The sequence below is a fragment of the Suricata suricatta genome, chromosome 5 (genome assembly GCF_006229205.1).
Source record: "Suricata suricatta isolate VVHF042 chromosome 5, meerkat_22Aug2017_6uvM2_HiC, whole genome shotgun sequence".
Classification (NCBI taxonomy): Eukaryota; Metazoa; Chordata; class Mammalia; order Carnivora; family Herpestidae; genus Suricata; species Suricata suricatta.
In genome coordinates, this window is record NC_043704.1 from 148,537,909 (window position 1) to 148,564,362 (window position 26,454).

Here is a 26,454-nt window from a genome sequence, read left to right on the forward strand (position 1 = left end):
GGCAGCCTCCACTGACATCGCACACACACGGACCCCCAAGGACAGCAATTCCACGCCCAGGAGCCAGCTGGGAGATGTCCCCTGGGAAGCAGACGACCTGGACGGGAACAATCATGGCGGGGCAGTCTGCAAACAGACGGCAAAGGAGAACGAGCCACATGCCACCAGCAGACTGGACAGAGGGCGCTGCTGCGTCCACCCTTCGCTAATGGTGGCAGAGGCGACGAAGGCCTCAGGCCACAACGTGGTCGAATCTCGCAGACGAGACAGCACCCTATCTCCTCATGGTGTCCCCGTGGGACCTGCGGGACGCTCTAAGGGACAGACTGTCCAATAAACTCATTGACACTGTGGTTCTGGAGTCCTTCCCCTCTGGGGAGTCAGCCTCCGCTTGGTGCCCAGTTGTCACCGGTTGGGGGGGGGGGGCGGTCAGGAAACGGTCCCTGAAGGAGCCTTGGGGTGAGAGGAGATTTGTGAGGTCAGGGAACAATTCGGAGTCTGGCAAGAAGCCATGAGCCCAGGTCAGGAGAGGGAGGCCAGGCCAGGCTGTGGCTGGGGACAATGACTTCTGCTCCAGGGGCGGGGAGGGATGCAGAAGTCTACGACCCCCAGGGATACGACGATGATGGAGTGGGGACACCTGGGGAATCAGATCAGGTTTCTGGTGTTCGATGCCCACCAGGAGTCTTTCGTCTCAACGAAACATCCAGGCTCACGTGACAGCCGTGGGTTGCAGTCCCCGGAATAGAGCAAGGTGGCGGGACGGCAGGACAGCGGCAGGCGGCTCTGGTCAGCGGGGCCACGCCACACCGCTGTCTGGGAATATTCTCCCTGCTTCGCGCCCCCACCACCCCGACGGCCCTGGGGCTGCTCCGGGCCAAGGAAGGAGGGCCTGCGTGTGAGGCTGTGGGCGCACCCTGATTTGCAAGCCCCGTGCCACACAAAAGTCAAAGGCTCCTGTCACAACCCTTAGCAAAGCCCTCAAGGTCCCCACAAGGGTTAAGCCCAGTCCCAAGGTCCCTTCCCGCCCGGGTTCCCCATCAGGGGGCGGTTTTGCCAGGAGCCTTTTTACTCGGCACCGCATCTTGGTCAGACTTCCAGGGGCATCAGTCTGAGAGTTAGCCTAAGGTCAAGTGGAGGTGTCGGTAGGTCCAGAACTCGGGGGGGAAAGGTCTGAAAGGCTCTTTCAAGGTGTCTTTGCAGAGAGGAGCGCCCCCAGCTGCCAGCAGGGACGGGGCCTCCATGCCCGTGCGGGCCCCCGGAGCCTTACCTCGCCCGCAGGCCTGCGCCAGGCCGTACCACTCCCCGCAGCTGTTACACAGCAAGGTGAAGGCCGTCTCGCGGTGGCCCGTCACGTGGCCTGGGGCGCACACGTACAGCAGCTCGTCCCCCATCTCCAGGCCCGTGCGGCCCTGCAGGATGGTGTGTGGGAACGAAGGCGGGTCTCCGCACGGCTTCTCTGAGGAAGAGGAGTCAACAGTCAGCCTTCCCAAACCTCGAGGAACTTCCGCAGCCTGGAGGACACAAACTGCAAAACCCAGCCAGCCACCCACCCACCCACTGATGACTCTCCCCTCCCTGGGCGCTGCCTGCACCTGAGCTGGGATCACAGGAGCTATCTTCTCCTTCGCCCTGGCACCCCCAGAGCCTGGCCACACGCCGGGCACAAATGAGGCACTGAAAACAAAATACTTGTTTGAGGCACCTGGGGGGCTCTGTTAAGCGTCTGACACTTGGTTTCAGCTCAGGTCGCCATCTCACAGTTCTGGGGTCGAGCCCCACACTGGGCTCGGTGCTGACCATGCGGAGCCTGTTTGGGGTTCTGTCTCCCTCTCTCTCTGCCCCTCCCCAGCTCCTTCACTCACGCGTTCACACGTGCACCCATGCTCTCTCACTGAAAATAAACTTAAAAAAATTGTTGAATGAATAGATGTGCTACAAAGTGTTACAACTCTGTATTTTGAAATTGCTGGGCAACATTGCCCACTAACGTCTCCTTGTAAGATAGACCCAGAAACATACCTAGCAGCTAGCTCTTTTGTCTCAGGTACATAAGTGAACACATAGCTACTCTTTGTCGAAAAGCTAAACGGCTACAGACTATAGCAGACAGAAAATGTGCCTCTGCCGTCCCCCAACCTCAGCTCTGGTGGTGACACTGTTACCAGCTTGGTATATGCAAATAAGTGCAGATATAAGTATGGGCACACACCAACGTATGTACACATGTATGTAGATATAGCTAGGTATAGTTCTGTGTGTGTGTGGTTTTTAATATAAATTTATATCATATGTATTACTGACACATGCCTTTTTAAATTTTTAATGTTTGTTCTTGAGAGAGAGACAAAGACAGAGCACCAGTGGGCGGATGTGCAGAGAGAGAGGAGGCACAGAATCGGAAGCAGGCTCTGTGCTGACAGCTCAGAGCCTGACGTGGGGCTCGAACTCACGAACCGCGAGACCATGACCTGAGTCAAAGTCTGATGCTTAACTGACTGAGCCCCCCAGGTGCCCCGGACACCTGCTTTAGAGAGAAGTTTAGGTCTACGGCAAAATGGCATGGGGAGTACAGAGAGTTCCAGTGTGGCCCCTGGGCCTGTACAGGCACAGTCTCCCCTTTTATCCACATCCCACACCACAGGCACACACTCCTTACAATCTCTGAACCTACCGTGACTCCTCATTTTCACCACAAGTCCACCGTTTACATTTGGGTTCCCTCTGTGGGAGCCTCAGGTGTGGATCTGAAGATGGAGAAGAGCCCCGCTCTCAGGCTGGCCCCCAGAGTCACTTTTGGAGGAGGCCCAGGAGTCCTTTTTAAGCCCCTGTTCTAAATGTCCTGTGACAATGTTTTTACTGGTGCATACTTTTTACTGGAAATGGGCCTTTCAGCAATGAATGTAGACTAGTTTGTATTAACACCTGCAAATTGCTTATGAAAAACCAAAAACTTCAGCCAGGGAAGGAGCCCCGAAGGTGGCAAGCAGCAGGTGCAAGCTTTCCTGCGTCTACACTGGTGGTAGCCCTGGAATCCAGCTTATGTGAGCCCCTGGGGTTCAGAGGTCTGTGGGGCCGATCCCAGCGTGGAGTCCGGCCACGTGGAAGGACACTGCTAGCTGAGGGAAGAGGTTAATGGTTACAGAGCTGGGCCCCGCCCCGCAGGTCAGACACCACCCTCGAGGTGGGCGGGACCACACCTGCTGTGGTCTGAAGCCCCTCCCCTAGCGGGTCCTCTCACGTAGTGAGAGACACAATAAATTCCCTGGAAAGCATAACAAATATCTTAGTGTTCCCACCAATCCAGCTTCAAACTTCCCACCTTGAAGTACGGTGTTATCTGTAGGTTTTTCTAGATGTTCTTTATATAGTGGAACAAGTTCTCTGTTCCTAGTTTGCTAAATTTCATCTCGAATGGGTGGTGGTTTTGTCAAATGTTTTTCTGTATCTATCAATACGATCATGTGCATTTTCTTCTTTAGCCTGTTGTTGTTGGGTTATATTAATTGAGTTTTAAATGTTACACCGCCTTGCATACCTGGGGTAAATCCCACTTGGCTCTGGTGTATAATTCTTTTTTATATATTGTTAGATTCAAATTGCCTGTGTTTTGTTGAGGATTTTCGCACTGATGTTCGCTATCAGTCTGTGGTTTTACCTTCTTGTCATAACATTGTCTCGTGTTGGGATTAGGGTAATACTGGTCTCATAGAATGTGTCAGGAAGCAATGGTTCTGCTTTGAACCTCTGGAAGAGGTTGTCTTAGTAATTGGCATACTGTCTTCCTTAAATGTTTGGTAGAATCTTCGGTGAACTCATCTGGGTCTTGTGCTCCCTGTTCGGTGAGGTTATTAATTATTGGTTCAATTTCTTTCCTTACATGTGGGGCTGGAAACTAGAACCCTATTTTTTCCCTAATGTTTGAGAGCCCCTACCACACTAGCACTGTAAATTACCTCAATCTTTTGAAAATCTACCACCATAGCACATTATTTAATCATTATAGACGTTTTATTGATTCCAACTTACATTTTTAAATTTTTATTTATTTATTTTGAGAGAGAGAATGAGAGAGCAAGCAAGAACAGCAGGTGAGAGAGAGGGAGAGAGAATCCCTGGCAGGCTCCGCACTGTCAGCACAGAGCCCAACATGGGGCTCAAACCCACGAACATGAGATCATGACCTGAGCCAAAACCAAGAGTTGGGCACCTAACCTACTGAGCCACCCAGGCGCCCCTCAAGTTTTCACTGTTGAAATAATGCTACAAAATGAACAGCTCATATGTACGTTACAGCACATTTTTCATTAGGATAAGCTTCCAGAAGGGAATTGCTGCGTCGAAGTGATGTGGTGATGCTTTTTTTGCTTTTTCAGAGAAAGGAAATAATTTTTAATTTGAATTTCCTCTTCTAGTTTTATGTTGGAAAGGAAAGCCTTTCAGTCGAATTACCTAAGAAGCATGTTACTTAAAAGATGAAAACAAAACAGAACGTGTGCTTTAAGCCACCCTGATTAGCCTGTCAGCGTGTAATTTCGGTAGCACTTTCTCAGAGAGTCTTGGCCATGCGTGCTCTTTACCACGGAGATTGCGAATGAAAAACGGTGTGGTTGCACTTCAGGAAGCTGGCATCGAATACTGCATTTTAACCCAAATTGCCTTGACTGGGTAGCCCGGGAGATCAAGGGTTTGCTTCGTGTACGGCGCAAGTAGGAACAGGCAGCCATCTGAAAATTGCCACAAATCCAGGGGTCCCCCCAACTGAGTGGAGAGGCATCCTCCCTGGGTTGGCTCAGTCTGAGCAAGGAATCCTGGGAGGAATGGACCAGGCCTCAGTCAAGCAAGGCTGGCCTGATTCCAGCAACATGTCAGGAGCTGCAGCCTCCCTCAGTCTCCCCACCATCCTTGGCTAGCTCGGACTCATGCTGGACATTCCAGTTTTCTCTCCCCTTACAGGGATCTACTTCCGGAAACCAGAGGCTGTCGGTCATCCCTCCCTATCGAAGGACTGGTAAATAAATACCATCAGTCTCACACCATTCTCTCTGTGAGACACACCAGCTCCTCGGAAGGAAAGTCCGGGAGCAGGAAAATCCAGCTGTTCAGAGAGTCAATAGAGGGGAACCTTGGGCCACGTTCACACCCTTCCGGGTTCACGGGATCTTCTCCCTGAGAGTTAATTTGCAGACTGGCACAGGCTAGAATCTGGCTCAGGAAAACCACAATGGCGCTCCTGAGAGTCTGTGTACACACGCCATCTATTTCTGAATTTCCCACAAATGCTCAAGACAGGAAACACGCGGCTTCTTAGGGGGTGTGGTTTCAGAAACTCCAAGACAACAGTTCCACGTGTTAACACGACCAAGTACAGGCCCACAACAACGCCCTCGTCCAGGCGCAGCTTGAATTAGTTCTTTTCATTAACCCTCCCATCTCGAACCTCACAAGGCAGCTCTGAAAACCGCTGGCTCCGTACCTGGATCCTAACTCTCGTTAGGGAAACTTACATTTGGGCAGCCTTTACTGCTAACTTCTCAATTATTCCACAGGTAGGGACGGTGGTTTGTGGATTTCTCAGGCCCTAAAACTGGATTTCAGCAATTTCAGCATAAAGAGCAGTTTCTAATATTTTCCCCTCCAAGCAAAGAGATTTTTATAAAAGATCTTGTCTATAAAATAGTGTCAATAAACGACTCATTTGCCTATCACAGCTTGTGAAACCAGTTTCCACAGGGTTCGGAACTCATATAAAACTTGATGCTTTCCTTTTGAGAAACTTTAAGCTTACAGACCCTTGTTATTGCTTTCAAAACTAAAACGAAGAAATTCTGACACGATGGGTATAGAGATTACTTTAAAAAAATCGTTGAGGGGCGCCTGGGTGGCTCAGTGGGTTAAGCGTCCAGCTTTGGCTCAGGTCATGATCCCACGGTTCGTGGGTTCGAGCCCCGTGTCGGGCTCTGTGCTGACAGCTAGCTCAGAGCCTGAAGCCTGCTTCGGATTCTGTGTCTCCCTCTGTCTCTGACCCTCCCCTGCTCACACTGTCTCTCTATGTCTCTCAAAAAAATAAATAAAAAACATTTAAAAAATCGTCGAAAAACAAAACAAAACAAAACATTTCTATCTGTACAGTACACCTGGAACTCTTGGCCTCTACGAACAGAGAGGAAAGCTCCTGTGTGCTTTACTGAAGGGGAATGTTACGAGGAAGAGTCCAAATGTCTGTGGTCAATTGATGAGTTGCCCCCAAGTCACAGTGGGGGAGCTACCTGTGTCCCCCATGCCTGGGAAGACAGGCCTTCAAGTGGTCTTTCTCTGAGTAAACTGAGGCAGAGCAGGCCTTGACGGACACCAGGAGGTGCCCAGGAGAGGAGGAAGGAAGTAGCTCTGTATCTGAACCGCACTGTGTCAGGAACCCTGCCGGCTTTGATCATGGGCTCCCAAGGAGGGAATGTGCTGGAGTGAAAACTCTCCATCACAGTCAACGGGACTCTGGTGGCACTGAAGGGAGGTGCAGGCACACCTCCCCTGACGCCTCACGGAGCCCTCTGCACTCCCCCTCTGGCACTCAGGATCCTCCCACACCCCAAAGTCTCTCTCAGCCCCGCTTCACCAATGAAAGATGAGACGTAGGGGGCAGGGAATCCATGGTGTTGGTCCTTGTTGAGCATAAACAGAAGAACAGCTGGAAACTGCAGGCCTGAAGCAAACACGGTCAGGGCCCAGCTCTGGAAGGGGCTCCCACGCTGCTCTGCAATGCCATGCTGGCTGCCTGGGCACCAGCTGCGCCCCTGGGGGTCAAGGAAGCTCCCATACGCTGTGTCACGGAGCAGAAAACCTGGGCTTTAGAGTAAGACAGACCCACATTCCTGTCCCTGAGGGACTTGCAACCCTCTGGGCCTGTACAAGTGGCTGGAGGGGTTGGAGACATATCATCCACCCTTGGGATGGTATCCTGTGGGTGTCTGTGGGGCCTTTGCCGTAACTGGAGCATACCTCCATGGTCTCTTTCTCCAGAACCCTGAGCCTCATGGGGACACTTTCTAGGAAAGCTGACAGATGGTCACTGAGTGACTCTTACTGGCCCAAAGGCTGCTGCGGAACTGCACATAGTGAAGTCCTTTCAAGTCTCAAGAAGCCAGGGGCCCTGGGAGCGCTCAGCTCTGGGAGCTCCTGCATGTGTCCATGAGGCTGGACTTCGGGCTCCTCCTCACAGTCACCATGTACCAGAAAGCCAAGCACAGGCTTCCTAAAGGCACCAGTGGGTGCTGAGCGCAGCCCCCGGCTCTCATGAGTAGCAGGGAGGTGGAGAAGTCTGTCCGGATCGCTGGTCCCTACAGCCCCAGGTCCCAGTTATCTGCCCCAGGGGCTAAGGACACACTGGCACCATTTCTCCAGCTGCCCAGACAGCCCAGCACTCCTGGGACCTGGCTGCTTGTGCGGCATGATTGATCTGGCCCAAGGTTTTGGAATGGAGACCTCAGTCCTGGGAAAGCAAGACCTGATGGTGGCCAAGCCTGGGGACGTGGGTGGCAGAAGAGGGGGCATCACTGCCTCTTGCCGTGGGGATTGTTTGGGCTGCCTTCCACAGCCCCCTCACATGGCCCAGCAGCTACTCTGGCCCCCAGGGATGTTCTGAACCCAGTTCACTCCTTGAGGCATTAGTACTATGACTCTCCCCAAGCTAGTTTCCCTGGAACCACTGGGATCTATGTCTGTAGCCCCTTCTCCCCTGTTTTGTCTTCAATGTCCTCTCTTTCCTTCCCTAACCATTATCCCCACACAAACAAGCCCGTTCCAATTCCACCTCAGGAATCTCTAATACCCTCCGCCCCTGTGTCCTGGAAACACATTAGCTTCTTACTTATCTTATACACTATCAATTCCTTGAGGGTGGGGATGGGTCCTCTGTCTCTCTGTGTCTCTCTGTCTCTGTGTGTGTCTCTCTCTCTCTCTCTCTCTCCCCCTCGATCTATCTGAAGCACCCACAAGTCGAGCCCTGGACTTGGTATTACTCTGAGCAAATAAATGAACAAACGGCCAATACCAGATCAACGGTAATAAGCTCAGAGTTTCCCCCACTCCCTTGGGAGAACCTGAACTAAACCAGTTCTATCAGCTGTTCAAAACAACTCAATGAATTGACTCCAGTGTCCTCAGAGCCGTGGAGGAATTTCCCCAGAGCCAATCCTGAGGCCCAAAGTCTCCTCCAGACAGACTTGGGAATCAGCTACTCTCAAAAATTCCTGATTGCTCTTAAAGAGGTGAGCATCTAGCTCCCTACTTGATGACATAAAGGAAGGGAAGAATTCCTTTTCTGTTTTTAGAGGAAATACAGGCAATAGTCCAGGACACAGGGGACATGGTGCGCAGAGCTGAGCAGGTAAGGTGGCTGGTAGGAAAGAGCAGCCAGGCCAGGGGGGAAAACAGAAGCACACCCTACGTTGAGCTTTGGGGGTGCAACAGGGAGAAGGCGGGAGGAGACGTGAAGCCTTCAGACCTTAGGCCCCCAACCCTACAGACAAGCCGCCAAGAGAAGCAAAGCCACAGAACTCACATGGAGGCTGCTTATTTCATCGGCATCCAGCTGGTTAAAAATAACTTCACTTATTAGTTTAAGTGAGATCACCAGAGGGCTGGAAATTCACTGTCAGTGAAACAAAAATACTGGGAGGAAAATAAAAAACGTCTACATTCATGATGAGCTTTATTTCAAAAAAGAAACCCAGGAAGGAAGCCGCCTGGATATTCCACAGGCTCTGTTTTCCTTCTGCGTGCTTTATGAGGCCCACGTCGGCCATTTTTGGAGCGAACACACTTCCCTCTTCCCGTCTGGCCAAAGAGAAGTGGCAGCACAGAGTTAAGGGCCATGAAGCATCAGCTGGAAAAAGGCAACGTTAGAAGATGCTGCTGCCCTGTTGGTGTGCTGGACCACACTCACCTACACGGCCACAGGAGCCTCAAGGCCCTGCCTGTTCCCCTTGGCTTCTCTAAGGCACGACACCTTCAGCACACAGATTCCTCTTGTTGACTGCGCTGTCAACAAAGGCTCCACTGAGGAAAAGTAACGGCTCCACTGAGTAGGGCGAGGGCTGTGTGGGAGTGGTTTAAAGGCTCTTTCAAAAGGATGAAAGGCAGTGCTGAACAGGGACGCTTTCTCTGAGTGACTTTGGGGGAATCCATCCTACTTTTCTAGAATGCTCAAGAGAGAGCAGCCCTCCGTCCCTGATACCCCTCAGCATGCATTCCTCAGTCCCCTTCATGGCCCACCCGAAGCCTCATAAATCAGGCCTGTAGGACCAAGACCCTAGTCTTCCCCATGTGAGGCCATCCCTGTTGGCCTGGAGGTGAGGGGAGGCCAGGCTCAGCTCAGGCAGACTGTTCTGGGAGGCAGGGCTCCGGAGCACTAACAAACCACACACAGTGCTCACTGCTAAAATGGTATCACCCTTTACACAGGCTGACAGCCATCATGAATTGGCTTCCCATGTTGGTTCCTAAGACTCAGAGTGGTTTTTGTTTTTCCTGTTGTTGTTGTTGTTATTATTGTTGCTTTTGGAGAACTTTGTAGACCATTTTTTTTTGTTGGACATTTTTTATTTTTACATAGTTTCAAAGTTTCAGAAAAACTGTAAGAATAAGGATTTCTTAGAAAACTGTTTACCCAGAGGCACACGGTGGCTCAGTCGGTTAAGCATCCACATGTGACTCTTGACTTGGGCTCAGGTCACGATCTCATGGTTTGTGCGATCAAGACCTGTGTTGTGCTCGGTGCTGAAAGCACAGCCTGTTTGGGATTCTCTTTCCCGCTTTCTCTGCCCCTCCCCTGCTGGCACTTGTTCTCTCTCAAAATAAACATTTAAAAAGATAAAATCGAAAAAAACATGTATCTGAATTTACCAATGTGTTTTCATTTCACACATTTGCTTTATCATTTCTCTTTAGATAGATAGGTAGATGGATAAATACAGATACCTATTTATACAGAAACAAACATATGTATGCATATATGAATATGAATATATATCTATACATGTAATTCTTCTCTGAACCATTTGAGAGTAAGTTGTAGATATGATGGCTCCTCCTCCCTAAAACCCTGGTGCACATTTTCAAGAACGAGGATGTTCTCTGACACAACTGCAGTACAGTTACTAAACTATTATCTAATTCATGATCCAGATTCAGATTTCACCAATTATAGCTATTTATTTCTGGTCCAGGATACAGCCCAGGTTCACAAATTACACTTTGCATTTTATTGTCAAGTCTTTTTGGTCTATTTTAATCTAGAACAGTTGCTTTCCTTGCTCCTCCTAGACATTTTTAAAGTCATTTTGTGGACCGTTTCTCAATTTGAGTTCAGCTAATGTTTCTTCACAATCAGATTCAAGCTATGCATTTTTGGCAGGAATGCCACTGAATTGAAGTTGTGTCCCTCCGAGTGCCGTATATCAGAAGGCACGTTACATTGGTTGGGCAAACACTCAGTAAATCGGGAGTGGCTAGCAGGGCTTTGAGCGTGGTGCCCTATAGGATGTGAATGGATGTTTCCAGCCTCTGGCTTTGTGCACCACCACTGTGGACAAAAGGGGCCCACACCTGCATAGACACAACCTGTCTGACGGCCTGTGAAGCGGGAGGCCCAGGCTATCATATGATGATGAACACAGGGCTGAGTGGCCCCCAGTGCCCTAGCCAACACCTCCCACCTCCCAGACTCAAGGCCACCTAACCAGCCACTGACTGTAGACTCATGAATGAGCCCAGCCAAGATCGGCAGAAAAACACAAACGGCTGGTCCAAAACAACGGTGAACTAAATACATAACCATGGAAAGCCACTATGTCATGGGGCGTTATGTTACGTAGCAAAAGCTAACTGATACTCCTTTTTATCAGGGAAAGAAAAGACTCGGAAGCCCCACATGTTCACTGAGGTCACTGGAAGGAGGAAGTCATGCTCTTTTTTTCCTGGCTCTGTCCTTCCTGTCTCTCTCAGGGATCGGAGCTTTTGCCTGTGTTTGGGATTCAAAGGAACATTTCAATTTACTTAGTGGTTTTGCAAAACAAACCATGGGTACTGTTCTCCCCAAGCTCTGCAGAGCAAGACCACATCATTCAGTGGCTCGACTGGGCAGGTGTCAGGACACTCTTTCCAACACACTCTTCCAGAGTAATTAGCAAATGAAGAAACCCTTCTGGAGGAAGAGCCCACAGGAGCAGACAAACCTGTCACCAAGAAGGATCTAACGGGCTCCAGCCAAGGCCTTGGGGGCTCACCTGGCTCTCTGGTTTCCCAACTCCTCTGACCCCTTCCCCAGAGATGAGGATTTGGTGCCTCTAGAGTGCAGCCTGAGGGGCTGTATTTCTAACGGGTTCATTTGGTGTCTCCCATCATCAGAGAGGTTTGGGACACTGCTTTAGGGAAGTAGCTCTCAAGCTGGACTATGCGTTAAAATTGACGAAGAGCTTTGAGAAAAAACAAACCCTAATGCCCAGAACATTTATATCTGAATGTCTAGGTCTGGCACCCTGGAATCAGTATTTCTCAAAACGTCCCACATGAGCCCAGTGTGCCGCCAAGCGGTACGCATGCTGATTTCTATGCCTGGAGACTAAGCGGCTGCCTTTCTCGCCATATCGCGCACTTCCCCAGCCGGCCTGCATTTCTGATAACGAAGGTGACTGATTTCAGTGCTCATGAAATGCCACCCTCGAGACTCCTCTGTGGTTTTCTCCTCTCCGCTCAGCTGATATACCAGAGGGAAGCAGACTTTTCCTCCCTAGGAGCAGTTTCCTAAATCCTGTAAATTTCCTTTTGGGGAAAAAATGATCCCCCCCTTTTTTAGTGTGCTGTCCACCACGAAGAGAGCCCAAAGGGCAAGCTGTATGAGCAACCGGAGCAGATGCCGTCGGGTCTGCCCCATGTCACCTACATACCTTGACCATTTCCATGCACACAGGCTCCTGGTGGGCACCTTTGCACCACTGCTGGGGGTGGCACTCAGGCTCCTGGAACCCTTTGCCGGAAGGCATCATAAACCGGAAGAGCCTGGGGATTCACATCTCCCTGAAGCAGCCTGATCCACTGACAGGTGCTTTCTCACCCCTGATCAGAGAAACCTACACTGGCTCCTGAGATCCTCTGTAGGACTGAGCCAAGGTCACCCCTCACCTCACCCCACTGTGGACTTTGCTGGCTGCTGCACCCCTACGTGGTCTACTTCCTTTCTCTGCCCACTGCCCCCACTGCCCTACTGGCTTTTCTTTGAGGACTTTCTCATCTCAACGTCTGCTTCTGGAGAATGCGAAATTGATGGCAACCACCACGCACACCCTCCAGAAGAACCTTAACAAGGGTCCTGGAACTGACCTTCGTCCTTCATACAAAGGGCACTGTACGTGCCACCAGGAACCGGGCTGCTCTCGATTCTCACATCAACGGCTCTCATGACTTGCTGCTCACCACTCCCCTTGCTGCACATGGTGGTCCTGAAACAGACGAGACCCTGTGTCAGGAGGCCTAAGAATGGGAAAGAACACTTCTTTTCTGCTGTCAGTTCCGAATCAGCAGAGATTTTTCGGATTTAGGATCTTTGGCCGAAAGCATCGATAGGGAAATACTCTCCCCAGACAAAGGTCTGCATCGGGGTGATATTTAAGTTGGGACCATATGTATCAATTCAAGTTGCAGGAGCAGGACATCACTGATCTTTTCTAGTGTACGGTGCTGCTTTTAATTTCACAAAGTGCTGCTTTTCTCTGTGAGAGGGTGTGTTTTACTGTTCTTTAAATGGATCAGTAGTTTCTAAACCTTTAGCCTTTCCTCGTTTCTGCCACAAGCATTTAAATGCTCTACATTTCCCTCTGGCTAGAGCGTTAGTAGCATCTTATGAGACTGAGTATCATTCAGTTCTACATACATGCTGCTTAACAAACCATAATTTATCTTTGCCCGGTGATATAGTTAGGGGTACCTTTGGTAAACAGCAAACAGTTGAATTAAAAAAAAAATCCTTGTTTTCTAGATGAAGCATCCCATCTACTCTAATCCAATTTCATCACAGTGCTCTGTGAATTGAAATCTGCCATCTTTCTATTAGTTCTGTGCATTCTTTCTTCCTCTTTTCTTTTCCCTAATTTGATTGTTTGAATTCTTTTTTTGGCATTCACTTTTCCCATATAGGCCTAGAAGTTATATATACATTTACTCTCATTTTAGTGGTTACCCGGGAGATTATGCATTCCTCCTTGACTTACCGACTTTTAATATTACTTTCATCTTTTTTTCCAACAATACAACTTAAAAATACTTAAAATATTATGTATTGGGGTGCCTCAGTGGCTCCGTTAGTTAAGTGTCTGACTTCAGCTCAGGTCATGATCGCACAGTTTGTGAGTTTGAGCCCCATATCACGCTCTGTGCTGACAGCTTGGAGACTGGAGCCTGTTTCAGATTCTCTGTCTCCCTGTCTCTCTGCCCCTCCCCTGCTCATACTCTGTCTCTCTCTCTTTCTCAAAAATAAACATTAAAAAAATTAAAATACTATATATTAACATACTTAAAACACTTCCTGACTTATGAGCCATTCAGTGTTTAGTACTATTGTTATTGCTTTACAAATACACAATTTCAATTTACCCCTATATTTACTCTTTCTGTTCATGTCTTTTTTGCATCTCCAGCCTTCAACCTGTAATTACTTTCCTCTTGCCTGAAGATTAGCCCTTAATGTTTCTTTTAGTGCAGGTCTGATATAATGAATTTTCTCACTTTTTGTCTGCCTGAAAATGGCTTTATTTTACCTTTATTCCTGGAAGATATGTTCACTGGGTATAAAATTCTAGATTGGCAACCTTTTTCTTTCAGCACTTTGAAAATATCATTCAATTGTTTTGAGGCTTTCATTGTCCATTTATTGTCACTCCTTGGAAGGTACCCTCTCTTATTATTACTTTTAATATTTTTCCTTCATATTAGATCCTTATCAGTTTCACCATGATGTGCCGAGTTGCGAATTTATTTGGCCCATTCATGTTTTGTAGGACTTCTTGAAACCGTGCCTGCATGTTTTTCTTCAGTTGTAGATAAGTCTCATATTGCTTTTGTTCCTTCTTTCAAAATTCCAATTACATATATCTTTGCCTCTTACCTTTTCTTCTGTATTTTTCACCCTTTTAAAAAATTATGTTGTTTTATTCTGGATACTTCCTGAAATGTCATCTAGTTCACTAATTTTCTCTTTGTTTTTTTTTTTTTTTACATCAGCTCTTAGATCCATCCATTATGTTCTTAATTTTAGTTACTGTATCTTTCACTTCTGGAACTTCCACTTGGTTATTTTCATAGTTTCAGTCTTTTGCCAAAATTCTCCTTCTTGTCTTCTGTATCTTTGAACCTTTTAAAAAGTTATTTTAAAGTCTGCATCTACCAGTGCTAATATTGAGAGTTTCTATTCACTATCTTTTTTCTGGTTGCCTTGTCTCCCTATGTTACTGGTTACGTTATATTGTGTGGCAAATCTTCTATTTTCTAAAATTGCTTGTGGAAATAAAATGCCTAGGATAATGTTATCCTTCTGGGGAGGATTTTAAAATCCGCTCCACGAGCTCTGCGGAACACTGGAACTCCAGGGTCGTGTCAAGCCACACTCCTGCCTCCAGGTTTTGAGCCATGCTGCAGCTCCTGGGAGGGCCTGGATACTTCCAGTTTACTCTTACCCCAGGGGTACAGCCCTGGAATGTCCCAGCCCAAAGCAAAGGGCTCCACGGGCCCTGCCTACAATCTCTGGATTGTACAACTGTACAATTCAGGACCTGAATTCCAATCTCTGTCCTAGTCTTCTGAGACGATCTAAATTGCTGCTTGGGTTTTTACTCAGTCATCCTTTTCATAAGGTGCAAAAGTTTTCAGGAGGCAAGTGAACCCCAATTTTGGATTCACCACCTCTGAATTTATGTGGATAGTCATCTTAAGTTCATGGAGATACAGATCACATGGACTGTACGTTTCCTATGCCATCGATTGTAAGATGCACTGTGCATTTAATAATTGGCCTTCAGTATGGAGGGGGGGATGCCTGAAATGTATATACTGATGATCAGAAACTTCTTGGTTCTAGAAACATTAAAATAGTTTTATTTGTGTTGTAAATCCATCAAGGAAGTATGTTTGCTACAAAGAAATATCATCTAAGCAATGTAGAGATCTACCGATATGTCCTAACACCTTACTGCAAATCCAGAGAGTACAGACCTTTCAAAGCCCCACGCCTGGTCTGTAGTACTGGCTCCAAGCTGGCTCTTCAGATTCCTAATAACCCTGGTTATCTGATAGAGAGATAGTACCAACGTTATGAAAAAAACCCACACCTGACTACATTGTAGGAATACATGCACGGGACCTACTCTGTCTGTTCAGAACCCAACATAAAATGTGAGGCAGAGAGAGCCCCAGTCCCAGATTCACTGCAAAGCCTTGGAGGCGGCCTTCCTTGTCCTCTTTGTTCAACTGCTGCTTCACATGTGGTCCAAGGGGAAATGTAAGTCAGCCCAGTTGGGTGTGTTGTCTATGGCCATCTGCCAGCCCATCCTCAAGGTTATTATCAACTAAAGTAGCTGTTGGAACCTGATCTGCTCTTTCACATTCCTGTGGCACCAAGGAGACAGTGGAATGGCTCCTGCCTTTTCAGAGTATGACTAAAGAAGCAGTGACCAGAACTAATGGGAAGCTTTCTCCTAGCTGGCCACGAGAGATATTTCTCCACAAGGATTCTTTTGGTCAGGAGATCGGGGCACAAGGGAGGTGGCCTGTCTCGGATCCATAATGTCTAGGGCCTGAGCTGGGAAGGCTCATAGGCGGGTGAGAACCCAACAGCTGGGGGGCAAGAATCACGTAGAGGCACCTTCGCTCACATCTCTGGCAGTTAACGCTGCCTATGGACTGGGACACCAGTTGGTGAGAGCACCTCTGTGGGGCAGCTCCCTGTGGCCTGGACTTCCTCACAGCAGGGCCCTCCTGGGTCAGGCAGATGTCTTACATGACGTCTCAAAAGTGAGTGTCCCAGATGTCTGGATTTTTCCAGCCTAACCTCAGAAGTCACATGTATTCTATTGGTCAAGGCAATTGTATGCTGCCCCTGATTCAGAGAGAAAGGACACAAATCCCCACTCTTCAATGCGAAAGAATTTGTAGCCAGACCATCCTCCTATTCATAGGGATGTAGACGAATCCCCACAGAGAAAAAGGAGATGAATATATGCCACATACTTAACAGTCATTACCTCTGAGGTGGGGAAGAAGAGACACACTCCCTCTGTACTGTGTACGTGTCTGTAGTATTTGAAATTTCCACAAGCATGTATTCATTTTGTAACTCAAAAAGGAAATCCAAAACAACAAAGGAAGCAGGGGGAACTGGGGCAGAACTCCAGAAAAATGTTGCTAGTGGAGAACTCAAGACCGGAAGGTGCCGGAAGCCACTGCCCACGGCCCTTTGACAGCCCTGGCATGTCTTGAGCCCCCAAGGATGCCTGGGTGGGGTCACGGAGCAAGTCAGAAGGAGGGCTGTCCCTGCAGCGAACTGGACTTACCCCAGGGTGCCGTCGGCCAGCCAGCCCGTGGTGCACACCGCCACGGCACAGTCCTGCACCACCCTGCGCAGCTCGTCCACAGAGGCCAGGCGAGCACCCCTGCGCTGGCAGGAAAGCCGGGCCGCCTCCAGCCCCAGGCCCTGCGAGCCGTTCTGAGCCTCCAGCACAAAAAGCTGCCCTGTGTGGGAACAAGCACGAACATGGGCTTACTCCAGGATCCACAGGAGTTTAGCCCCAGTGAGCGCACCCTCTGCCAGACACCTGTCACACCCGTGGTCTCCTGCTTGTAGTCTCCTCCAGATTAATATTCATAGGAATCTGTAGTCTCCCCAGAGCAGCGACTACCCCACAGCACCCATCCTTGGGACTAGGGGATGGCAGTTACTTTGGTGTTTTAATCTGTTTTATGCTCCTGGTGTCTTTAATGTCTTCTTTTTTGTTTTGTTTTGTTTTGTTTATTTACTGATTCAGAGAGAGAGAGAGCGAAAGGAGGGGAAGGGCAGAGAGAGGGAAGAAGGGAGAGAGAGAATCCCCGCAGCACGGAGCCTGACCTCACAAAATGGTGAGATCATGACCTGAGCCAAAACCAAGAGGTGGATGCTTAACTGAGTGAGCCCCCCAGGTGCCCCACTTCTGTCTTCTTCTCTTTTTAATTTTTAAATGTTTTTTTATTTTTTTATTTTTGAGAGAGAGAGAGAGACAGCACGAGCAGGGGAAGGTCAGAGAGAGAGGGAGACACAGAATCAGAAGACAGGCACCAGGCCCTGAGCTGTCAGCACGGAGCCTGACGCAGGGCTCAAACCCACAAACCGTGGGATCATGACCTGGACTGAAGCCAGAGGCTTAACCGACTGAGCCACCCAGGCGCCCCTCCTGTCTTCTTTTTTAAAAAAAATACTTAACCATCTGCGTTAGCATGTTTATCTGAATAAGCCCTTCAAAGCTTCCTTTTTAAAAGCTCTTTTACAAACACCGTGCAGTAAGGCTCCGTGTCCTAGCTGTCCGAGTTGGGTCAGTTGGTGCTCAGGGCACTGATGTAGGACTCATGGCTGCCTTCTTTCTGCCCGAGCCTTAGGGTGACCCCATGAATGGCAGGCTGCTCCCCTTCTCGCCGTCCTATTGTCTCAGAACATTATGAGGCCCGGCTACCATGAGTTCACTTTGCTTGCGGCCGTTTCTTCCAGACTGGACACGGCAGCGGAGGCCACGTGTGGCCACCGTGGCCTCCTGTGGCACATCAGTACACGGGCATGCAGTGGGTCTCAAAAGTGTGGGACAGATGAGTGGAATGGGGACAGGCATTCAGGCAGAGCTGGACACTGACGCTGAAAGTCCAAGAGCGCTTTCGGCCACAAAGTCATGGTGAGGAGGGAGCACGGTGGCCTCTGGGAGCCTCCTTCCTGCAGAGGAAGCAATGCCGTGGAAAACCCTATCGAGGTTCAGGTAGAGGGGAGGAAGAGACACTTCACTTCCATCTATTAGCAAAATCATCACAATACATTGATTTTATTAGATTAATTATAGTAACTATGATCATCCCTCAGCTTTGGAATCAAAGTTATGAGAAATACCCAAAAATGTTCCATAATAAATGCATCTGTACGTGACTGGTCCTCCTTCAGCCTTGGTGCCAGTGTGCAGTACACAGTCTGAACAACTGTACTTGATGGCCCTGCCTGGAGAAGCGTGTGCCCAGGACACTTTTGTATTAATGGCATTTACCTACCCGGAAAAAAAATATTATGAAACTTAGCTGACGTGTTGATAGCCAATAGCCAAGTCCTTGAGCGAGGGGGATAAGAGTGAAAGCCCAGGGCTCACATGAGGTAGAGAATGTGACAGACCTGTCTCCTCTCCGCCACCGTCCCACATGCACATAAACACACAAACCTTGGACCCTGAGGGGTCAAGCTCTCAGGACAAGAGTGACCTAGGATAAGCCATGTTCCCTCCCCTCACGCCCAAGGGACTGAGTGCTGGATACCCAAGCGCTAATACCCACTGGGAAAGGTCGTCCTAACAAAAACTGATGTCTAAGACACTTTAAGCCCTGAATTTAGCTTAAAGCGGCTTGAGACTGACATTTGCCGACACCTGGTAGGAACAAGTATGTAAATCTTGTCTGGATGGAAATTATCTTCATCTCGGCTTCCGGAAATCTCATGCAAATATTCTTTCAAAGGCAGTGACCACAACACTAACATACAGCTAAGTGTACCGGGAACAAATAAGGCAACCCAAGTGCGAAGCATCATGGACAACACCCAGCAGAAGCTGACCCGGAGACAGATCTGACAGTGCTAGTGACAGGCGCAGATCATACAGCAATGATAATTACTATACTTAGAGGAATAAAAATCAAGCCTGACAACATCTGCAAAGAATAGAAAACTACAAAGAGTGGCTTCGCTGAATTGAAAAAGAACCAGATAGGACTTCTAGAAATTAAAGATACAATGATAAGTTAACAATGCAATGGATGCTTTGGGCTGCATGTCAGACACAACTGAACAAAGAACTTATCCTTGGGGCTCCTGAGCAGCTCAGCTGGCTAAGTGTTGGACTTCGGCTCAGGTCATGATTTCACAGTTTGTGAGTCTGAGCCCCGCGTCTGTGCTGACAGCTCAGTGTCTGGAGCCTGCTTTGGATTCTGTGCCTCTTTCTCTCTCTCTCTCTCTCTCTCTCTCTCTCTCTCTCTCTCTCTCTCTCTCTCTGCCTCTCTCCTGCTCACACTCTGTCTCTCTCTCTCTCAAAAATAAAATAAAACCATAATAAAAATTTTAAAAAGAACTTATCCTTGAAACAGAAATCAGAAGAAATCATTCAAAATGTAGTAAAGAGACAAAAAAAAAGATGGAAAATAATAAGTTAATAAAAAGACATGAAGGAAAGAAGGAGATTCCAGAAATAAATCTTCACATTTACAGTCAATTGATTCTCCACAAGGGTGACCAAGACCATCCGGTGGGAAAAGAAGAATCTTGTCAAGAAATGGTGCAGGGACAACGGGACAGGCACATGCAAAGGAGTGAAGCTGGACTCCCACCTCACCGTTTCTTTACACGATAATTCACTCAGCGTGAATCAAAGGCCTAAAGGGAAGAGCTAACACCGCACCACCTAGGAGGAAAGGTAGGAAGTCTTTGTGATCTTGGATTGTGCCACAGTTTCTTAGATCTAACCTCAAGAGCACAAACAACCAAGGAGAAAATACACAAACTGAACGTCATCAAAATTAAAAACTTTTTGCTTCATAGGACAAAATCGATAAAGTGAAAAGACAACTCATAGAATGAAAGAACATTTCTGCAAATACACATCTAATAAGAAACTTGTATACAGAGTGGGTGAAGAACTCCAACAACTCAACAACAATTAAAAAGACCAAACAACCTGATTAAAAACGGGCCAAGGCCGTGAAAAGATGTCTCTCCAAAGAAGACCTACAAATGGCCAATTGAACATGAAAAGATGCTCAACATCACTAACCATCAGGGAAATGCAAATCAAAACTATAATTAAACACCACTTCATACCCATGAGGAGGCTACTAATAAAAAAGAAACAAAAGAAAACAACAGCGTTGGCAGATATGCAAAGAAAAGAATTGAACCTGTATGCACTGCCGGTGGGACTGTAAAATGGTGCAGTTCCTGTGGGAAACAGGATGATGATTCCAGTAAAAATTAAACATGGAATTACAATATGATCCAGCAATTCTACTTCTGGTTATTTGTCCAAAGAAGTAAAAGCAGCGACTTGGATGATATTTGTACACGTTCATAGCAGTATTATTCACAACAGCCATTTGTGGAAGCAACCAAAGGATCCATCAACAGATGAACGGAAGAACAAAATGTTGTATATACATACAATGGAATATTCATTCCCCTTAAAAAGAAGAAAAATTTGACAGATGCTACAGCATGGATAAATCTTGAAGACATTATATTAAGTGAAGTAAGTTAGTAAAATTCATAGAGATAAATAGAATGGGGGTTACCAGGGGCTGGGGTGGGGAAGGAGAGAATTAACGGTTAATGAGAATGGAGTTTTAGCTGGGAAAGATGAAAAAGTCCTGGAGACGGATGGTGGTGATGGTCGCACAACAATGTCAATGTAGTTAAATGCCACAGAATTGTACAGATAAAAATGGCTAACGTGGTATTTTAAAAATGGGCAAAGGACTGGAATAGACATCTTTAAAGAAACGGCCAATAAGCACACAAAAAGATGCTCAGCATTATTAGCCAACAGCAAAATGCAAATCAAGACCACAATGAGATATTACTTCATATCCATTGGGATGGCTATCGTCAAAAGGGCATTTTTTGACGGAAATGATGGTGAGGAAGTGGATAAAGTGAAACCCTCAAACAGTGCCGGGGGAAACGGACAAGAATGCAGGTGCCTGGGAAAACCACCTGGCAGCTTCTCAAAAGTTGGTAGCAGTTTCTCACAGAGTTACCACGTGACCCAGCGGCGATCCCCTCAGGTGAATATCCGCGAGCACTGAATACACATGTTTATGCACCGGGTGTTACAGTAAGAGGTGACTCACTGGTTCTACTCCAGAAACCGATGCCACACTGTATGTTAACTAACTTGAATTTAAATAAGTAAATTAAAAAACAACTTCTGTATGAATGTTCATAGCAGCATTATTTATAACAAATAATAAGTTAAGTTCACAATTATAAAATGATGTTCATAATAGCCAAAAAGTAGAGTCCACCCATGACCCAACTGATAATTGGATCAACAATGTATGGTATGAATATCCATACAAAAGAGTTTTATTTGGCAGTGAAATGAAATGACGTACTGACACATGCTGCAAATGGATAAAAACATTGTGCTGAGTGTAAGCAGCCAGTCACAGAGGCTCACACACTGTATGAGTCCATTTACATGAAATGCCGAAACAGGCAAATTCACAGAGGCAGGAAGTAGTTGCCTCGGGGCGGAGACGTTGAGGAGGAACAAGTAAATAAATGCTCATGGGAATAGAGTTTATTTGGGGGCAAAAAAAATGTTCTAAAATGGTGCCTAGTGATTCATAACTCTGTGAGTATACTGAAGGCCAGTGAATCACACACTTTAAAAGGGCAAATTGTACAGTATAATGAATCATATTTCAATAAAGCTGTTATTAAAAAAGGCATCGCCAGAGAAGAACAGGTTCTGTTTTGATAGTTATTTCATGAATAATATAAAAATAATTTTAAACAAATAAATAATAACTCTAGACTATAAAAAGGCAATATTAATAGAACTACAGGGAGAATTGGAAAATTTTAACCACTAGCCTCCTCGGTAATTGATAAAACAGAAAAAAACTGGAAAAAACAAAGAAGATTTAAGCGACAAAATGAACACACTTGATGTAAGGCCAATGCACAATCTGGCAAACTATAGAATGCACATTTATTTTAGACACACAAAGGACATATGTAAAACTGATCAAATACTGAACTACAAGACAAATCAAAAAGCATTTCAAGACTCAAATCATATAAAGCCTATTTTTAAATGACAATACAAACAACCTAAAATCACTTGTAAATAAAACAACTTGATAAATAAAATCAAACACTTATACACTATTTACTTCGGGCCAGGTGTTTTTCAAATTGCTTTACAAATATTCATTAAATTAATCCATATAACAATTCTATGATGCAGGTGTTATTATTATCCTTATCTATAGTTAAGATTTAGTATTAATTATTTGTCCAAGATCACACACCTGGTATACAAAACCAGGCATTTGGGCTCTATCTCCAAGATCCTAATCAGTATTATACTGCCTCTCGATAGCAAAGTAATAACTAGGAAAGTCCCCTTGTGGATGGAAATTACAAAATATACTTCTAAATGAACGACAGGTTCAAAGAAAACCACAATTCAAATAAAACATTTTTATGTAAATGACAAAAACTTGTGGAGAAACTAACGTAGTATTTAAGGGACATTTATAGCCTCAAAAGAAGGACATTTAAAATATAAAAGAAGAATGCTTGATAACTAATGATGTAATTTCCTATCTTAAAAACATAGACAGAAGAACACAAAATTAAAGCTTCTAAAGAGGTAGAGCAGGGAAATACCAAAGATAGACAGAAATCAATGAAATGGAAAGCAGATGTACAATAGAAGAAATAAAGCCAAAAATTGTTTCTTTCTGAAGAATGATAAAATTGATAAATCCCTAGCAAAATTGATGAAGATGAAAAGAGAGAAAATGCAAATTACCAATATCAAGAATGAAAGAGGACATTACTACAGACCCTACAGACACTGAAAAGATAATAATAGATAATCATGTTATATACACCAGTACATCTGACAGTTTAGATGAAATGGACAAATTTCATAAAACAAATCTAGCAAAAGTGACCCTGAATGAATAAGAAAATCTGAATCTGAATATGTCTTTACCTACTGAAGACATAAGGGGTGCCTGGCTGGGTCAGGAGATGGAGCATGTGACCGATCTCAGGGTCTTGAGTTTGAGCCCCATACTGGGTGTAGAGATTATAAATAAATAAACTTAAAAAAAGAATTTAAATTCATTATGTAAAACCTTCCCATGAAAAACTTCAAACACATATGACCTCATTACCAAACACTAAACAAAACAAAACAACAGCTCACCTGATAGCAATCTTTTTAAACAACAGAAGAGGGAACAACTTCCCAACTTATTTTAGAAATCATCATAATACTGACGTCAACACCTAACAGGAATATTACAAGAAATGAAAATTATAGGCCAATGTATCTCATGAATGTAGAGTCAAAACCCCTAAATCTGTTTCCCTCACTCCAGGCTCAGATCTAAGTCATCTTTTTTCACTGTGACACCATTCCCTAGGATTCTATCCACAAACATGGTTTCAAAGACTATACGTACACAGACGACTCACATTTTTCTCTTTAGTCCAGCCCCTTCCCACTGACCCCATCCATCTTATAGACCTCCCTTTTCTCTCACCTTCACAACTCAAATGTCATCCTATATGGTCTCTCCATATCCAGTCTTGCCCTGGTCCCATTCATTCTCCCTACACCAGAATCAGGGCGATCTTTCCAAATGCAAATCTTATTAGTCATTCTACCACTGGAAATCATCCAACGATTTCCTTCCCTTTTTTGGATTGAAACAAAACTGTTGTCTATGAAGCCGCACCTCATTCATGACATCCACTCCAATTTCCTTAGCACCATTTCCAACCACTTCCACCTTGGGCTCTTGACTCCAGCCACACTGTCTCTTACCACATGGCCCATTTCCCCTGCTCACAGTTTTGTTGTGTTATGTTGTGTATGCTATTCTCTACCCAGAAACTTGTCCTTCCCCCCTTTGCCTAGTTAATTCTTATTCCTCTTCCCGATCCCCTTACATCGAGCCAGACTTTCCTAGTACCTGCTCCCATCATACTTCTGTCCTTTAACTTCATCACCTATCAAAATTGCAAGTTCACATTTCATTCACATAATGACTTGCTTACTGACTACCCCCATTGGATTTTAAGCTCCCTGATAGCAAGAACCTATTTCTCCCCACCACTCTACCCCCAACAGCAAGGATTGTACCCAGCATATAATAGATGCTCAATCAATCATCTGTAGCATTAGTGACTCTTTTCCTGTAATCGTTACCCAAACCCAATTAATCTGTATCCAGTTATTATAAGTGCTGCCGAAGCGAGCACAATCTGTATTCAGTTAGTGTGAAAATTTTTCAGTCTCAAATATATTTTTAAAACACATTATAAAAAAATACAGTAGCGGATCTCTTTATATAGGAGGTGCATATCTCATTGGTCAAATATAAACTAAATGTTTTTCATTTGAATTTATCTCATTGACTTATTTTTTAATGAATCCATGGAACCCAGGCTCTCTCCAGGTGTCTGGGGCCCATCATCTAGCTGAACATTGATTCTTCTTCCTTCCGTCACTGTGGAACACAAATAACTAAATGTGGAAAGTGGTGGTCGCTAAACATATATTCAGTAAAGAAAAGAATCCTTTCCTAATATAGATTATAATTCTTCAATGGCTCTGTTATAAAAGTTGGAACTCAGTAAAAGGAGTTTCTTGAAAGTAAATAATTGGGGAAGCAGGAGAAGGAAAGAAAGGAGAAAGGAGAAACAGAGGCACTCTGGCAAGAAATAACAAGGAAAAAGGCTCTGGCATTACTGTTACTCTCTCCTTGTGGAGTGACATTTCTGCCTTCAAGTTCCTAGGACCCACATCAAGCCAGAGAGGCACAAAAAATTGATCCATATCCATTTAGCATTCCACCTAAGCAGGTGAAACGCTAAAGCCTCATGGATTGTAGAAGCATTTCTTTAAAATGAATTAAAGTTGGTACAATAGCGTACATTGTTCAAAAGTTAATACTAACCTGGATTTATTCTACTCGCATTTAGCTAAACGCTCATGACTCAACGTCAGGCCAAAAAAAACAAAAAAACAAAAAAACCCTAGAGTAAAAAATTAACAAAGGATTGACTGCTAAGAGGTATGGGATTTCCTTTCAGGACAGAGAAATGTTCAGGAGTTAGACAGCGGGGATGGTGGGACAACATAATGAATATACTAAAACCGTTGATTATAAATTTTTATATGGTAAATTTTACACGGACTGCATCTCAAGTAAAAACAAAAACAACAACAGTTTTCAGGAGACTTAAAAGTGTTTTCTTTTCTAACACTCTGAGGATAGGGAGAAATAAGACATTCATCCTTAATTAGGAGCGAAGAGTTCTCGGAGCTGGCACTTAGGACAAAAGCACCAAAAATTCTAAGATAATATTTGGAGGTTTTTTCTTACTTTCCCCCTTTCCCTTACCACCATGCCTCTTTTCCTCAAGTCCTCTCCTTTCACCGAAATATTGTTTACTAAAAGAGCAATGACGTTTAAAAATATACAAAGCATCTCACATCAGCCAAGAGTTTTTCTCCATCAATCCAATTTGTCCCTAGCTTGGATTTTCTAGAAACCGCTCATGGATGTGAGAACTGGCTTCTTTTCTTTCAGATCCTCCTGCACCAAGTCAACGGGGTTTTGTTCCAAAATGAAAATGCAGCTGAATTAGCTTTTTGAAATGTAGCCCATGTAAGGCTCTGATCCTTCCAATTTAAGGGAAGCCCTCAAAGCTGAATTCAGGTTTAAAAAACAAACAAACAAACAAACAAACAATGCGGGTCAATTCTCATAACCTGCAAGATTCTGTTTCTTATCTATTTCACCAGCCTCGGGCCCAACGACATCCTCACCTTGCACACTCGGTTCCAGCCACTCTATCATTCATCCATTTCCCCCGCCACTCACAGGGCCTTTGCACATGCTACCTCCTCCCGGCAAGGCACTGTCCTTTCCCCGGGGCCTAGCTGATTCCTACTCATCTTTCAAGGGCTCTTGGACCAAGCCGGCCTCGCTAGTAGTCTTCTCGGCCTTGCAGCCGGGAGCACAGTTAATAGTCGTGGAAAAGTAGATCTCCACAGAGAAGGTTCTCTGCACCCTAGACGTGACTTCATGAACGTCTTCGGAAAGCTTTCGGCGGGCGTTCTCTGGGGAGGGCTCGGGAGCCATGGTGGAGGGGTGGGGGGCTGGGGCGAGGGGGGACGCGCGGGTCCGAAGAGGGGCTCAGGGGTGCCGCAGGCTGGCCGGAGGGAGCCCCCGGAGGGCGCCGCCTCCCCTACCCGGACCCCGCGCACACTCACCATCGGCTCGCACGGAGAGACGCCGCAGCCCCGGCGGTAGCAGCAGCAGCAGCAGCGTCGCCGCCGCCCAGAGCGAGGCGCGGGGACCACGTCCCTCAGCGGCCATGGTCGCGGGGGGCCC

At 46.2% G+C, this 26,454-nt stretch overlaps 1 protein-coding gene across 1 annotated transcript in view; it reads right to left on the reverse strand.

The window, feature by feature from the left end:
- SUSD5 (sushi domain containing 5) overlaps positions 1-26,439 on the reverse strand; it is a 49,255-nt gene extending 22,816 nt beyond the window's left edge. Inside the window, exons 1-4 of the mRNA XM_029940477.1 lie at positions 26,334-26,439; positions 16,596-16,773; positions 12,376-12,494; positions 1,271-1,459 (exon numbers count right to left, since the gene is read on the reverse strand). Coding sequence (XP_029796337.1) covers positions 1,271-1,459; positions 12,376-12,494; positions 16,596-16,773; positions 26,334-26,439 — 592 coding nt within the window. The remainder of the gene's footprint in view (positions 1-1,270; positions 1,460-12,375; positions 12,495-16,595; positions 16,774-26,333) is intronic.
- Positions 26,440-26,454: the final 15 nt, after the last annotated feature.